The 15634-nt window shown below is 49.9% G+C and overlaps 1 protein-coding gene across 16 annotated transcripts in view; it reads left to right on the forward strand.

Annotated features, from left to right (window-relative positions):
• The window catches only part of EIF4G3 (eukaryotic translation initiation factor 4 gamma 3), a 151215-nt gene that overhangs the window by 43405 nt on the left and 92176 nt on the right, over positions 1-15634 (forward strand). For 8 of the 16 annotated variants that reach the window (XR_009745775.1, XM_061466566.1, XM_061466567.1 and 5 more), the window contains exons 2-3: positions 1616-1691; positions 8430-8573. Coding sequence is in view for 3 of the 16 variants with exons in the window: in XM_061466575.1 (XP_061322559.1) it covers positions 1521-1691; positions 8430-8573 (315 nt within the window). In the remaining 13 variants the exon portion in view is untranslated. Of the gene's footprint in view, positions 1-804; positions 1692-8429; positions 8574-15634 lie in introns of those variants that run through there. The other 8 variants (XM_061466578.1, XM_061466579.1, XM_061466581.1 and 5 more) reach the window with 5 other exon arrangements.

Genomic DNA, 15634 nt, shown 5'->3' on the forward strand with positions numbered 1-15634 from the left:
GGTTTGGGCAGCAACACGTGGGGCAGAGCGAGGACTTTTGGAGGACTCAGACTAATGTTCCAGGTTCAAAATTCAATTTACAGCTATTTGTTTCCCCACTGGAACAAACCCCAAGAAGAGTTTTCATGATTGTCATAGAACCATCATAGAATCACAGAGTGGTTTGAGTTGGAAGGGACCTTAAAGCTCATCCAGTTCCAGCCCCCTTCCCACAGCCCTCTGTCTGAAGCCCCTCTCCAGGTTTCTTGTAGCTCCTTTAGGCACTGGAGCTGCTCTAAGGTTTCCCCTTAAGCCCAGGACATGGGGGATTCTGGCTGCCAACCAAACGCATTATCAGTGGTATCCACAATCGCGTTCCTGTGTGAGATCTGCTTTGCTGGTGTGTGTGAGAAAATCAGTCAGTTCATAGAATCATAGAATAGTTTGGGTTGGAAAGAACCTTAAGCTCATCCAGTTCCAACCCCCTGCCATGGGCAGGGACACCTCACACTAAACCATACCACCCAAGGCTCTGTCCAGCCTGGCCTTGAACACTGCCAGGGATGGAGCATTCACAACCTCCCTGGGCAACCCATTCCAGTGCCTCACCACCCTCACAGGAAAGAATTTCCTCCTTATATCCAATCTAAACTTCCCCTGTTTCAGTTTTAACCCGTTACCCCTTGTCCTGTCACTACATCCCTAATGAAGAGTCCTTCCCCAGCATCCCTATAGGCCCCCTTCAGATACTGGAAGCTGCTCTGAGGTCTCTCAGTTGGGCTGCTCTCATTTTCCAAGAGGCTTTGACATACGAAGTGGAAACAGAAAGGTGAAGTCTGAATACGGCATTGAGTGGAAAACGTCTCAGCAGGTTAAGGATGGCTTCTGTCTGACAGCGGGCATCGGGTGTTGTGTAGGGATGCGCTGGGCCTAAGGCCACAAGGAGTTAGCTAAGTCAGGAGGCTTTGTCCTTTTAAATACCTGCATCCTCTTGCGTTATTCCACAAGTAAAACGCATCCTGGCTTGTTTGTTTCTGGCATGAAGTCTTTACCCACTTCATTTCCCCTCTGTGTTCCCACAATACCTTTCCAATTTCAGAAGGAAACTGCAATTTGCCTTTAAATAACCTGGCAGCAGCTCTTCAGAGCCTCACGTCTGGGTGGCAGCCCCTTTTAGCAGCGCTGCCGGTGGGAGGCTGCGGGAAGGAGTCGCTGGTTGCAGGGAGCCAAACGCGGCAACAATCGCGGCCCGATTCCTGCCTGCTTTGCAGAACGGGCTCTGCCATTGTCCAGCAGAGCTCTGCTGACCAGCGGGTTTGTGTGCCTGCATGCGGAGGGCTCGTGGGCTCGGCGTGGTTTTTTCCCTTACTCTTCACAAAAATAGAGGTGGGGGAGTCTCTCGACAGGACCAAGGTTTTGTGGATCGGTCAGCAATCTGTTTGCTTCCAGTTCCTGTATCTGACATCTGATCCTCACTGTGCTCCTCCTTTGGGAAACCTTGATGGATCCTAGCCGCCTGGTTGGATGTGAGTGCCCCGGGGATGTGTGTGTGTGTCTGCCTGAGCGTGGGAGCTGATGGTCACCCAGCACCCAGCCCTCCCTGGGACGTGTCTTTCCTTAACGTGGTGTGTTGCAGGATTCCCCGGGGTCCTGTGCAGCAGCCCCTCGAGGACCGGATCTTCACTCCGACCGTCTCCGCTGTGTACAGCACTGTGAGTATCTGCTGGTGCCAGGAGCGTGTTCTCCAGGCATAAGGAAATGGGAGATTCCTTTCAAACCCAACACCATTACACAATTGCAGTTAACATTTGTAAATCACAATTTACAATTAAAAAAACCCCACAACATTGGTTTTTGCCTCCTGAAATAAGTGATGCTGGATGAAGACCATTTTGTCACATGTAAGTAGGAAAAGAAGAAAGCCTGGGGACTTCCATATCCAATCCTTTTTTTGTTGGGTGTCTGTAGTTTTATTTAGCATGGGGTTTCCTAACAGAGTTTCACCTGAGTGGGAATGTTCCTGGCCATGGTTTCAGGCTGTTGGCTCTGCCCCTTTCCTGCCTCCTGCATCTCAAAGACTGCCTTGTTGTGCTTTAGTCCTGCACCTTTCTAAGGGTTTCTTATCGGGAAAGCAATCAAGGAAGATTGGTTTTTCAGGTGAAACATTCCATTACCCAGAGGAAAAGGTGCTTTGATTGTAGGTTGGATATTTGGGATAGGAGCTTTCGGCTCCCTGTCCTTTGTGTTTGTAATTCTTGAAGAAACTTAGCTGAGAAATGTGGTGAAGTTTATTTGTGAACGTTTGATCCTGGTTTCCTTTCTTTTTTTTTTTCATGGCGGTAGCTGGAAGCCCAGTGTTATTTATGAGCTTTGCTAAATCAGCACAGCCCTGGGAAAGGAATATTTTGCTTTTCTGGTGGGATAGCACAAATATTTCTAATGGCAAAACCCCGCTTTTAAGCTGCTCTTTTTAATTATTGGGAAAACGGGAAGAAAAGCTGTAGATGGGAAAAATTAGCTGTATTTTATGCAGTGACATAAGCTGCTTATAGAAAAACATAAGCTGTTGTATGAGGTTTTCTCCTTCCCCCTGTTTGCATGAATAGCTTGTGGTGGGGTTATCAGCTCTGTGTGTGGAGTCTGGGTCTGAAGCATCTTCAGCCCCTTCCTTTTTTGGGTTGTAGGGAAGAGCTTTGTGATCCCCTTTTCCACCACAGACACTGCTGGCATGGGATGCAGAGCCGGGCTTTGCACAGGATTAAGTGCCAACGTGTGCTGTCCAGTGCCCCTGGGTCCAAGAAAGGCAGAGACTTGAGTGATAGTTGGGATACCAGGAGCAGGAAGATAGTTGGATAGTAGGAGCAGCAAGCCTCAGGCTTGAGCATGGATGCTGTGGTGGGCAGGAGGCAGCAGGTTTCCATCCAGGTGAGTCAGAAGGGTTGGGATACAACGCTGATGAGGGTTTAACAGTTTGAGCTTTGTGGCTTTGACAGCAGTTGGATTGCCAGGCTCCAGGTGTGGACAGGTTGTTGGAGTGGTTTTTTTGCTCCCCCTGTCCTCAGTACCATACATATGCATATCCACACAGACGTATGCAGTATGTATGCAAAAAAGCAAACCCAAAGGAACACAAATGTACAAACAGTTACAATAAATAATTCAGTTTATCCTTTATATACCCCATAAAACACTTAAACCCCACTTTAAATACATCTGAATTGCTCTGGGGGGGAAGAAGAAGGTTCTTTTTTATCAATTCGTTCCTCCAAAGATATAATTCAGATGCCTGTGGGGAAAATATGACTGTGAAAATTTAAATGAATGTAAAATATAAAAGTAACTGTGAAGAATGACCTAAAATAGGGTTTGAGTGTGGAAAAATACCACTCCTTGATGTGGGACCGGAATAGAAGCCAGGGCTGGAGTAGCTCAGTTCTGGGCTTGAAGAAAACACAAGTTTGAAAGAAAATTTCATGGTTTAGAGAAAGGAGAGAAATTTCTCAGCTCGGTTCCTTCTGAGCTTCTATTTGAAGCCTTTGGCAGATGGCAAATGTAGAGTAAGTCCTTGCTCAGATGAATTCGGGTGGAGGAGGCACGTGATGGAGGTCCTTGACAAATTCATTCATCGCGGGTCTCTCTGCTTTATTCCACGAGGAGCAACGTTGTGTGCTTCAGTTCTGGGTTTGCAACGAAGAGGTTCTGTGTAGTGTCTGATGTAGTTTGTCTACACATGACAAAACTCACACCGTCACGGGTATGGCAGAGCACCATCGGCAGCACCTGGCTCTGCTCTTCCACTGCCGCCCTGCGCTGCTTAGTCCTCCTGTGCGGGCCCCTGCATGGGGCAGGTTTCAAACACATGTGTTCCCATGGAGGATGGCTGGTCTGGGAAGAGGTCTGAGGTCTGGTACCAGCTCATGGTGACTCTGAGCTGCTGTGGTGGTTTCCCTGGAGGTTGTATTGTGTGTGGGGTGGGAGGATGAATCATCCAGGTGTCACATCACAGTCACAGAATGGTTTGGGTTGGAAGGGACCTTAAAGCTCCTCCAGCTCCAACCCCTGCCACGGGCAGGGACCCCTTCCACTAGAGCAGCTTGCTCCAAGCCCCTGTGTCCAACCTGGCCTTGAACACTGCCAGGGATGGGGCAGCCACAGCTTCTCTGGGCACCCTGTGCCAGCGCCTCAGCACCCTCACAGGGAAGAGCTTCTGCCTAAGAGCTCATCTCAGTCTCCCCTCGGGCAGGTAAAAGCCATTCCCCTTGGCCTGTCCCTACATCCCTTGCCCCAAGCCCCTCCAGGTTTCCTGCAGCCCCTTCAGGCACTGGAGCTGCTCTCAGGTCTCCCCTTCAGGAGCCTTCTCTTCTCCAGGCTGCCCCAGCCCAGCTCTCTCAGCCTGGCTCCAGAGCAGAGCTGCTCCAGCCCTCGCAGCATCTCCATGGCCTCCTCTGGCCTCTCTCCAACAGGTCCACGTCCTTCCCCTGTTTGGGGGTCATGGGCAGCCCACAGCTGAAACCACTATTTTTAGTGAGGTAAAGATGAGCAGTAACTTGGTTATCTTTTCCATGCCTTTCCACGTGTGTTATCAGGACATCAGTTGCACATTCCTGAGCTCTTTTTTTTTCCAGAATTACATGCTGCTTGCCAAAAACGGGAATGGAAAATCATGTGGCTTTCGCTGTGAGCCCCGGTAATCTCCCCCCAAACAAAAGCAGAGGAACACGTTCCCCTGTTGGTCAGAGATGGGAGGTGAGGAAGAGGCACAGTGTGGTTTGTCAGGTGAAATTAGGTTTGTCTGAGCACGTGGAGATGCTCAAAATTCCTCCCAAGACTTCGTAGAACCTCTTTGTCAATGAAACCGTACTGGTGTTAAAACCAAACCCACCGAACCCCGATGTCTGCCATCTTCATGCATTTTATATAGAATACTTTAGAAAATGCTGATACCTGGTACGTTGTTGGAGTCTATTTTATAATAAATAAACCCATTAGAATTATTTTAAAGCAAATCCCAGTTGGAAAGAGCTGTTACAATGAACTGATCTTGTGATCATTTCCCCTCATCAGCAATGGAGAATGCTGTATCGTGAGAGCTGTGTTTGGACATAGAATCATGGAATGGTTTGGGTTGGAAGGGACCTTAAAGCTCATCCAGTTTCAACCCCCTGCCATGGGCAGTGAAGATTTGGGTTTGGTCCTGTAGAGCAGCTGCTTGAGTGGTGTTCCCTAATTCTTCATACTGCAAGAACTTAAGGCAATTGCTCGTACATCTGCTGTCAGATCCCAAACCTGTGGAGGCTGGAACAGGGAATGAGAATGAAGTTTGGGCTCTCTTGTTAAATATTGTAGAGAAATAAATGCAAAGACCTTTTTGCCTTGAAGTTAGAGGCTCCTGACACAAAGGGAGCTGCACCAAAGGCGACCTCAGATACCCCGGACCACCATGTGTGCCGGCACACAGAGTAGTGCGGGCTGGTTTCTGCTGAACCTGAAATGACTGTGGAGATACGTTCAGAAGCAGATGTGCTCTTCAGCGTCAGCACAAGGTGTGAGCTGGGAATCGGATATAAACGAGGGCTGTGTAACACACATCCACTCCTCACACCTTTTGGGTAGATGATGGTGGAGGATCATAACTGGTGGTAACGTTGTGATCTCAAGCGCTGCAGCTTGGACCAGAAATACTTTGGGATATACTTCTAAGAGCTAAGGGACAGCATTGACTCCTGGAGTAGGACTGAGTGCTATGTGAGATGCCTGTTTGGAGAGAAGTGCTTGCAGGCTGGTTGGGTGCAGCGTTGAGCAGAGTTTCTGTAGCATGGCTAACTCTGTGTTAGCGCATGGTGTTAACTCTGGTCTCACCGTGTCCCTTTGGAGCAGATACCACCTCCTGTCAGGTTGCCCAACTCAGTAGTAAAGAAGGTGATGGGAAGGTGAGGTGTTGAAGACCTTTTTTGCCCCAAATTGTCAGCAACTAAGCTTGACTCCATCATTCCCTTCTTTGGGTGTCTATTGGGTTGCTTTGCTGCAGCAGGATGCTGCGCCTTGATGCCTCCTGGTAGCTTCAAACCCAGCAGAGGTACTGTGATCCGCCTTTATGTCCTTTAAAGGGATCTTCCTACAGTGAAGAGTATCCCGTAGAAAAGAGATTAGGGAGGATTAGCTCCAGCCACCCTGTGCTTCAAGGAAGGATCTGGGTCAGGAGGCCAACTGGTGCCCCTGCCTGGCTGCGGTGGAGGCTGCAGAGTATGCAAGGGATGCTCATGTCCTCAGTGCTGCTCTGAAGCTGTTTGTGCCAGCACAAGTGAACTCATTGAATGCTGGTAGGGACCAGGTTCCATCCAGGTCTGAGCCCTTCTTGAAGGGGGCTTTGTTTAAGGAAAGAGCAGATCTCAGTGATGAACTGTTAATGGCAATCTGTTGTTGTGTCATAGAATCCCAACCAGGTTTGTGCTGGAAGGGACCTTAAAGCTCCTCCAGCTCCAACCCCTGCCACGGGCAGGGACCCCTTCCACTAGAGCAGCTTGCTCCAAGCCCCTGTGTCCAACCTGGCCTTGAACACTGCCAGGGATGGGGCAGCCACAGCTTCTCTGGGCACCCTGTGCCAGCGCCTCAGCACCCTCCCAGGGAAGAGCTTCTGCCTAAGAGCTCATCTCAGTCTCCCCTCGGGCAGGTTAAAGCAATCCCCTTACTAATAAAAGCCCTTTAAAGGCATTCTGCCACTTGTCTGCTACATTGCACCAGGGTATCTTGTGGAGCATCATTCATGGTGCTGTGCAGCTTTCCTTTCAGTTTGGCTTCCAGATTCCATACCCAATTCAGAGCAGCATTCCTTGGGGTTTTCCATTAACCTCCAGCATAGGTTATTTGCATGTTTCTATTTCTGAAGAGCACTGTTGAACACTCACACTAACGTGGGATATTATTAGTGTCCCCGTCCCTCTTGTCAGGCATTGGTGTGGACTTGATGCCTGTTGGAGATTGGAGGGTTTTGGGTGGCTCTGGCCTTTGCTGGAATACTGTGTGCATTTGTAGGTGTAGGGAGGTAAAACTGGCAGTGTTTGAAGTACCACGGCTACTGCAGGTAGCCTCTTTTTCTCTACAAGAGGCGATACATCTTGGTGATGTGAACACTCACAGGCTCCTGATGGGGCTCTGTACAGTGATACCCTCTTGTTTTGGGTTGCCTTCACTTTCTTCTCCCCATCTTAACTGCGGGTTTTGATGTCCATCATGATCTGTAGTCACTTCAAAGCACTGAGTGCTGCCTCGGTGACATGACAGGTCTGTCAGGCTTGTCTTAGGAGTCACAGAAGAGACTTGGGTTTTCTTGGGGATGGGAGATGGGAAGTTCTATCACATCTCTGTAGCAGTGGCTTCAATTCAGCTGAATGAGGCTGTGTGCGCACACACCTGCTAATCCACATCAGCCAAACAAGAGAGCTGATTCCCCCCATGGGGAAGGCTGCAGTCAGGGACGGAGGGTGAGGTTCTGTGGCTTGACCCACCCTCCTGTCTAATGAGCACAAGGCTGCTGTAAATCTTCCCACAGCCAACGACTCTGGTCCATGTCCAAGGCTCCAGAAATTCCCGGTTGGGGTTCTTGGGGCCGGTGCAGCTGTTTAGTGCTTTAGGTAATGCAGTGACAGGCGTCGGTACTTGGGATGCAGTAAAAGGGCTTGGAAAAAGCATTTAGTGGTGAACTCGGTGACTCTTGCTCTCATACTTCGCTCTCTTGGAGCTTGGTGCTAATAGTCCATTAAAGATCAAGGGCCAGGAATTGCCTCCTGCCTTCTGTACCTTTTGGGTTTTTTGCTACAGCGACTGTATAAAGTGTATTTAAAGCACTTCCATCATGGAGATAGCACAGTGGAGCAAGGATATGTGCCATGAGTGTATTTTACAGCATTTTGCTGGATGTGTTTTCATTAGTACTTCGTTACAGAAGCTGAGAAAGGAGAAAAGTGTACACAGGAATTGCTCTGGAATTTTATTCTTTGTTTGTAGAAATCCGTTTGGATAACAGAGCCTCTGGGTTGTCTTTTTTTTTCCTTCTTGGAGTGGAATAGGCAGCTTTTCCCTTACTTATTGGGTCACTGGTAGTGTGTATCCCTTTGCGAAATCACCATATTGTTTGATATGGCCTATAATGGAAGGATCAGGAGATCCCAGGCCTGAAGTCAAAGGGCTATTGCAAAGCACAAGCACAGCAGTAGAGCTCATCCAGTTCCTACACGTTTCCATCTCTGACTCCAGTTGGAGCTCTTTATTTTGTGATCCTTCCCTATTTTCCTGCATCATATAAATAGTTACCTAACTTGTACATCGTGTCACTTAGATAAATATAGATATTATTTTATATATATATAAAAAGATGCTGCTAGCTGCTTTCTTAAGAAGAAGATGACAGTATCTATACAGATTGGATTACTAATACTATATTTTACTAACAGTTTATCTCCACACAGGTAACACAAGTAGCAAGACAGCCGGGTCCTCCTGCCCCATCCCCTTACACTGCACATGAAATAAATAAGGGACACCCCAATCTTGCTGCAACGCCACCGGGACATGCATCGTCCCCTGGGCTTTCACAGGTAAGACCTGGCATTGGAGCAGAGCGTTCCCAGCCACCCTCTTATCCCCTTGGCTGATGCTCGGCTTTGCTGCTCAAACATCAATGTAGATGTCTGTGACCAGTGTAGAAAGCCTGAGTAGTGAAAAGTGTCTTTCTGCAGCTCGAGCCTTGCAGTGCCTTACAGGTAGCTCTCAGGTTTATTAAGCATCAGTTCGTTGTTGAGTCTGCAACAGAAAGTAAAAGCAACGTGAATAACTGCAGGAAGTAGTCACTGATGAGGAATGTGCGTTGTTGTTGGGCATGGTCTGACCTCTATTTTAAACACCTTAGAGGTGCCCAGTGTTCTCCATTAGGGAGTTTTCCATCTCAAGTGTGCTGTGCAGGAGGCTGTGATGCTGTACTTCTGAGAAGTGGGACAGTAAATGAATTACAAAACTGGGTGCTAATAAAAGAAATGAGACAAAGGACTGATTACAAAAAAAAGAAGAGATAAATAGGAGTTATAATAAGAATGGAGAAATAACATCTAGTGAGATCTGTGGAGTAAATTGGTCCTTTTGTAGTCTTTATTAGATGGGTATTCTCCAGGGTTGATGTGAGAGTGGAGAAGCTTATCATGAGGGCAAAAGAGACAAGTAATGGGGTGCAGAAAGAGGGGAGGTGAAGATCCAGGATTGGGGAAAGTGAGATAAAAGCTCTGAGGTTTGAGATAGAGGAAAGCCTTATGTTTAATTTATCTTGTTCAAATGAATGAGGTAGGAAGGTGTGAGTAGGTTGGCTGTTCAGATGTGTGCTTTCATGAGGTGGGGTGCAGGATGATGGGTTGGGAGCAGCGAGTTGCTGGTGAGGGCCTTGAGTGTGCTGAGCGCTGGGAGAAGGCAGCTCCATTCCTCCTGCAGCCTCTTGGCTTTGGATGAAACATTAAACTGCAGCTGACCTTTTGGATGAGGAGATGTGTGAAAACAAACCAGGTCATGTAAGGAACATTCATCTTAATATTGCACATCCTAAATAAAACTTGGTGGGAAAACTGGAGACTTGTGGTGCTGTTTGAAAAGGTGCAAATGCTCATCCTTTATGGACTGGGAAGTCAGAGGCTGAAGTATCTCTTCAGGAGCATAAGTAGCTTGTGGGCATTAGTGGTGTCAGAGCCCTTTCTTGCACTCTTGACACGTGGCTGGTGGAAGTAAAGCCTCTGGTTTGGAGGCTGAGCCTCACCTAACAGAGGGAGAAGGCAGCAGGGCTGCAGAGCAGACCCCAAAAGCTTGTCTGGCTTGGGTCGTGCAGCAAGAAATTTGTTCCTGGTGCAGCTCGTCAGCAGAGGGAAGCTAATCCTGGGGCAGATAAGAGGGGAAGGAGGAGAACATTCTAGGCAGCCTCTTTAAAAACTCCTCTAATCAAGGGTTATTTCTTCCCTTAATACTTTCCTGTTGAGTCAGTGCATACGCAGGGAGCGGGCCCCATGCCAAACCTCCGCTCCAGCCAGCGGGAAAACGCTCCTTTCCTGTTCTGCTGCCTCTGAGCTCTTGGAAATGAGCTTCGATTGTGTCATTCTGATGCTGCTCGTAGGAGAGGTTTGACCTTACGTCCTCCATGTCAGCTGAGGATCCTTGAGGGCTCCAGGAGGATGTTTGTCCTCTGACCGTATGGGGCTGGCTCTTGTGTGCTTGGTTATAGGGCAAGGAAAGCATTGGCTGTTGCGCACTTCTGGTTCTATAGAGGAGTGTGCTCTGGGGAGCTTTGCCTAGGTGATGCCTACAGAGCTGGAGTTTGGTAGCAAAGCAGAAAGAATGGTTTCTGTTCATTCACAGCACTTGCTTGGCTCTGACCAGGTGTCTTCATTGCTGAGGCATCCCATAGAATCCCAGAGAGGTTTGTGCTGGAAGGGACCTTAAAGCTCATCCATTTCCAACCCCTGCCACGGGCAGGGACCCCTTCCACTAGAGCAGCTTGCTCCAAGCCCCTGTGTCCAACCTGGCCTTGAACACTGCCAGGGATGGGGCAGCCACAGCTTCTCTGGGCACCCTGTGCCAGCGCCTCAGCACCCTCCCAGGGAAGAGCTTCTGCCTAAGAGCTCATCTCAGTCTCCCCTCTGGCAGGTTAAAGCCATTCCCCTTGGCCTGTCCCTACATCCCTTGTCCCAAGCCCCTCTCCAGGTTTCCTGCAGCCCCTTCAGGCACTGGAGCTGCTCTAAGGTCTCCCCTTCAGGAGCCTTCTCTTCTCCAGGCTGCCCCAGCCCAGCTCTCTCAGCCTGGCTCCAGAGCAGAGCTGCTCCAGCCCTCGCAGCATCTCCATGGCCTCCTCTGGCCTTGCTCCAGCAGCTCCACGTCCCTCTTGTGCTGCTGCCCCAGAGCTGGATCAGGGCTGCAGGGGGGGTCTCCCCAGAGCACAGCAGAGGGGCAGGATCCCCTCCCTGAGCTGCTGCTCACGCTCTGGGGGTGCAGCCCAGCACACGGGGGGATTCTGGGCTCAAGCGCTCATTGAAGCCGGGTCATGGGGAGCTTCTCATTGACCAACACCCCCAGGTCCTTCTCCCCAGGGCTGCTCCATTCAATCTCCCTCACTCTCTGTTTGTGCTTGAGATTGCCCTGACCCATGTGCAGGACCTTGCATTTGTCTTTGTTGAACCTCTCAACCTTGCAGCTGGAGGTGACAGTGAAGAATCACATTGGAAATGTCTGTGCTTGGGACACTTCCAGCACTGAGGCTTTAAAAGGGTTCAAGACTTTTGACATCAGCAGCAGAAAGTTCTCCCATGAAATTGTTTCATTTGTCTGATTCTTGGGCTCCTTAAATGCTGCTGTGTCCCTTTTAAGACAAGCGACCCGGCGTGGTGTCCTGATGGATGGTTCATTACTGATCTCTTCAACAGCAATATCCCACTGCACAGACTGCTCTGTACCTGAACACCCAATGCTGATGACTGAACATTGAACAAAGGTTGTCTCTGTGGTTGTGCCATTGTGCCTGACGTTGTGCGGGGTGCCTGTGCACGGTCAGAGGTGTGTGTGTGTGTGTGTGGTCTGGATTTGGCAGAGTAATTAAAAAGCTAAAGAAGAGACCACTTCATTTAAATGAGAATCCGATTAAGGGGTCATTGATTTCTCCATCAGAACTGTGATTTAATGAGTACTCATCAGACCAAGTCTTTCTGAGGTAGGGAGTGCTGTGGAGGCAGTAGTGAATGAACATATTTACGTGTGGTTCTGAGCTCCGGGTATCATTCAGGTCTAAAAAATCATTTTGCTGGTGATAGAGTATGTGTTGCTTGCTTGTGTTCACACATTGCTGAGGGCTGCCAGTGCGGGGCTCAGCAGAGAGGTCAGTGCCATGCTTTTCTCTAGTGGGCATCTCAGCATCCCTCCTTGTGGGGCTCAGAGCCACTTACCAGATTCCTTAAGTGGGGATGTTGTAGGAGCTGTGCTGGAGGTGAGCAGAGCGTCAGTCAGTGCTGCGGTTCCACACACAGTCAGTCCCCTGGCTGCTCAGAGCTGCCTGTTCCTGTAAGGCTGGTGACTGGGCTCAGGAGATACCTTGGAACACTAGAAAGTGATAAAAGCATCTGCTGACCCTTGGACACGCTCCGGGCACTGGGAGCTGCAGCTCTTGGTAGGTCTGCAAAGTTGTGTGTGACAGGATTTTGTCCAGTGCCTAAAGGGGCTGCAGGAAAGCTGGAGAGGGGCTTGGGACAAGGGCCTGTAGGGACAGGCCAAGGGGAATGGCTTTAACCTGCCAGAGGGGAGACTGAGATGAGCTCTTAGGCAGAAGCTCTTCCCTGTGAGGGTGCTGAGGCGCTGGCACAGGGTGCCCAGAGAAGCTGTGGCTGCCCCATCCCTGGCAGTGTTCAAGGGCAGGTTGGACACAGGGGCTTGGAGCAAGCTGCTCTAGTGGAAGGGGTCCCTGCCCGTGGCAGGGGTTGTAGCTGGATGAGCTTTAAGGTCCCTTCAACCCAAACCAGTCTGGGATTCTGTGGTTCTACAACAGAGTGGTCTGTAAGAAAGGTCTTGGGAAGCACTGGTCCGGAGGTGTACAGGATATTTAGTGTCTCCTGTGGAAAGACCAAGCAGGTGCAGATGTAGCTTGTACCTTTGTAGCTGGTTTTCCTTTACCATTATTTAAGTAAGCAGCAGCAGATGGTCCTGCGGGGCTGTGGTTTGGTGCCTCTTTCACTTTTTCTTCTACCTTCTTCATCTGACATACCCAAAACAAGAGGAAGGCTTTTGCTGTTCCTCTTCCTCCAAAGTCTTCCATAATGTCCGGCCTCTGGCACTTTGCTGCTCTTCAGACTTAAGTTCTGTGGTGAAACGAGAAGAGCTCGGCCGCGATGTGAAGCCATCCTACCCTCGTCTCCACAGCAAGACACAGCGTTTGTGCTTCCCAAATTCCAGGGCTTTGAAATCATCCTGCTGCTCTCAGGAATGCGGTGAGCTCTGCCGGCACTGGGGAATGCACAGCACATGTTGCTGCAGTGATGTTATGGCCAGATGTGGGCCCATGGACGTAAAATTCCATATTCCAGTTGTTCTTTGTGTGAAAAAGCTCCTTGTACTGACTGGGACTGGGGGAACGCATCTCCTCTGCCTCCTCTCTCAGCTTGGAGGCTTCAGGAGAGTCTGGTTTGAGTTCACTTTCTTAGTGTACAGAGGAAAGGAGAAGCCATTGACAAAGGAGTAGAGGAGTTTCTCCTTGGGCATGGCTACCGGAGCAAGTTGTCCTGAGATCAGGTAGGGATGGATTTACAGCGTGCCGGGTACCACAGGCTTTCATCCTGTGACAGGTGTGAGCCAGCCCAGTGCAAGTACTGCAGGCGAGGAGCCTTCACACAGGAGTTAACGCAGAGCAGCTGAAGTGCTGTAAATCTGCCCCGCTCCGGGTTGATGTGGCAGTAATTTATGGTGTATCCGTGTTAGGATGGGAACAACGGGAAAGTGGAGCTGTGCCAAAGCAGCGCGGCTGGGGCTTGGAGGGGAGCAGCAGCAGAGTGCTTCCCGCCGTGCATGAATGGTAGCAGAGGAGAGGGCTCCTCCGTTTGTACCATGAGCATGTGAAGCTCAGGCCATCCAGAGAAGACGATTTCATCCCTCCTCGTGGCCTAGGAGTGTCTTGAAGGATCCCAGGGAACAAGTGCTGCGGGTTCTGGCGCCTGGGGTGAAGCAACACAAGAGGGGAATGACTTGGAAAAGACTTGGCTTTCTCCACTTCAGCTTTAAAACCACAGGCTCTGATGTGCGTGCTGAGGGATTCCTTCAGCCCGGGACCACGGCTTGGAAGCTCTGACCAGCCACACTTGGAGCAAATGGCCAGGAATTTCCTCTGCAGTCAGGGAGAGCTTTAGCTCTCCTTAGGAACACACTGCACGCTCTGGGTGCTTCATGCCCACAGCTGCCTCTTGGGCTCAATTGCTGGAGCACCCAGAGGAACCTCTGGCATCTACTGAGACCTTGCCCTGAAGCTGTTGCACATATTCACAGTGGTGTTTAATAATGCCTTACCTGCTTCTAGCAGGATCTGGGTAACACCCGCAGAGAACAGAAGTGCAAGAGAGCTGAATGCTCTTGGTGTACAGAGACCTTGACTTGTAGGTGGCTGATGGAAACCTAAAGCAGATTGTACAAGCTGGAACTTGTTGCCATCTGGTCCTTTGCCTGAAGTGAAAAGAGTTTTGTGGTCTCATTCTGGTCCTCAGAAATGTCACCATCGCTAAATTAGCGTTTCTAATAGCAGTGAAACATTCCTGAGTGCGGTAAGGTCTGGGAATCTGTGCCAGGAAGTGTGTCTGTGTGCCATCTGTGGCGGGTTTATAGGCTTTCCCCAAGCCCCACTTTTATTATCTTGGAGCCTTTCTATGGGAGCTGGAATCCTGTTACAGCCACGATGTTTATTCACTACTTCCCTCCCATCACTTTTAGCCCAATTTAGGTTTTAGATGCTTTTAACGAGCTGATGTTTATTAACGGATGGGAGGGAAGGAGGAATGAAGGAAGGAAAGGAGGAGTGTTACTTAATCATAACCTCGCCCCATCATGTCTTCAGATACCCCAGGTGCCCTAGTACATAGCAAGTGTTATGGTAGCTGCTCACTCTTCATGTTGGAGGCAGCTGCCTTCTGTGTTCTCTTGCCTGTGAACTGCGTGTTGCACTCATCTTCCCTCAGATGCAGCTATTGATAGAACTGTAGAATCATGGAAAGGTTTGGGCTGAAGGGACCTTAAAGCTCACCCAGTTCCAACCCCTGCCACGGGCAGGGACCCCTTCCACTAGAGCAGCTTGCTCCAAGCCCCTGTGTCCAACCTGGCCTTGAACACTGCCAGGGATGGGGCAGCCACAGCTTCTCTGGGCACCCTGTGCCAGCGCCTCAGCACCCTCACAGGGAAGAGCTTGTGCCTAAGAGCTCATCTCAGTCTCCCCTCTGGCAGGTTAAAGCCATTCCCCTTGGCCTGTCCCTACAGGCCCTTGTCCAAAGCCCCTCTCCAGGTTTAAAGTCGGCCCATTTAGATTTTGGAAGGCTGTTCTAAGGTCTCCTGTTCCCGATAAAGGAGCCCACATGTGCTTTGCTGGGAAGTAGTGCTCTCTGTGAACTCAGGTAATAAACTTCCAGAGCCCCTGGAGCACGAAGGGCTCCCTGATTCTGTCGTCTCCTTTGAACAAATGCTTTGCCCATCACTTCCTTTGTTTTGAGACCATCTTATGTGAACACCTTGGTTGGAGTCAGCTCTAAGCTCCCCCCAGAGAGAGCTTTCCCATACGGGAATCCCCTTGGTTTATGTAAGGTGCAGTTACAGCGGATTTCGTGCTGATTGAAAGCACACAGAGTCCTGCAACCTGCAGAGCAGGAGGGTTCTCAGTCAGGGTGTTAATTAACACTCATCTTCGTGGCCACAGAATGGAAGATCAGAGTCTCCTTGTGTCAGTGAAGAAACCGGGGATGGACCAGGCAGGAGTTTGCACGTGCCCCTCTGGGCCATGGGTCCCAGGCTCTTGGGTCTTCCGGCCATACCAGATCATGAGGAAGAAGCCAGTTTAAGCAGCTAAACTCTTGACAGTGCTTTGTGGGCAAGAATCCTCCTTCCAGCCGCATGC

The sequence above is a fragment of the Pezoporus flaviventris genome, unplaced genomic scaffold, assembly GCF_033815535.1.
Source record: "Pezoporus flaviventris isolate CSIRO_AGI_PZ_B2104156 unplaced genomic scaffold, CSIRO_AGI_Pfla_v1 ptg000042l, whole genome shotgun sequence".
In the NCBI taxonomy this organism is placed as follows: domain Eukaryota; kingdom Metazoa; phylum Chordata; class Aves; order Psittaciformes; family Psittacidae; genus Pezoporus; species Pezoporus flaviventris.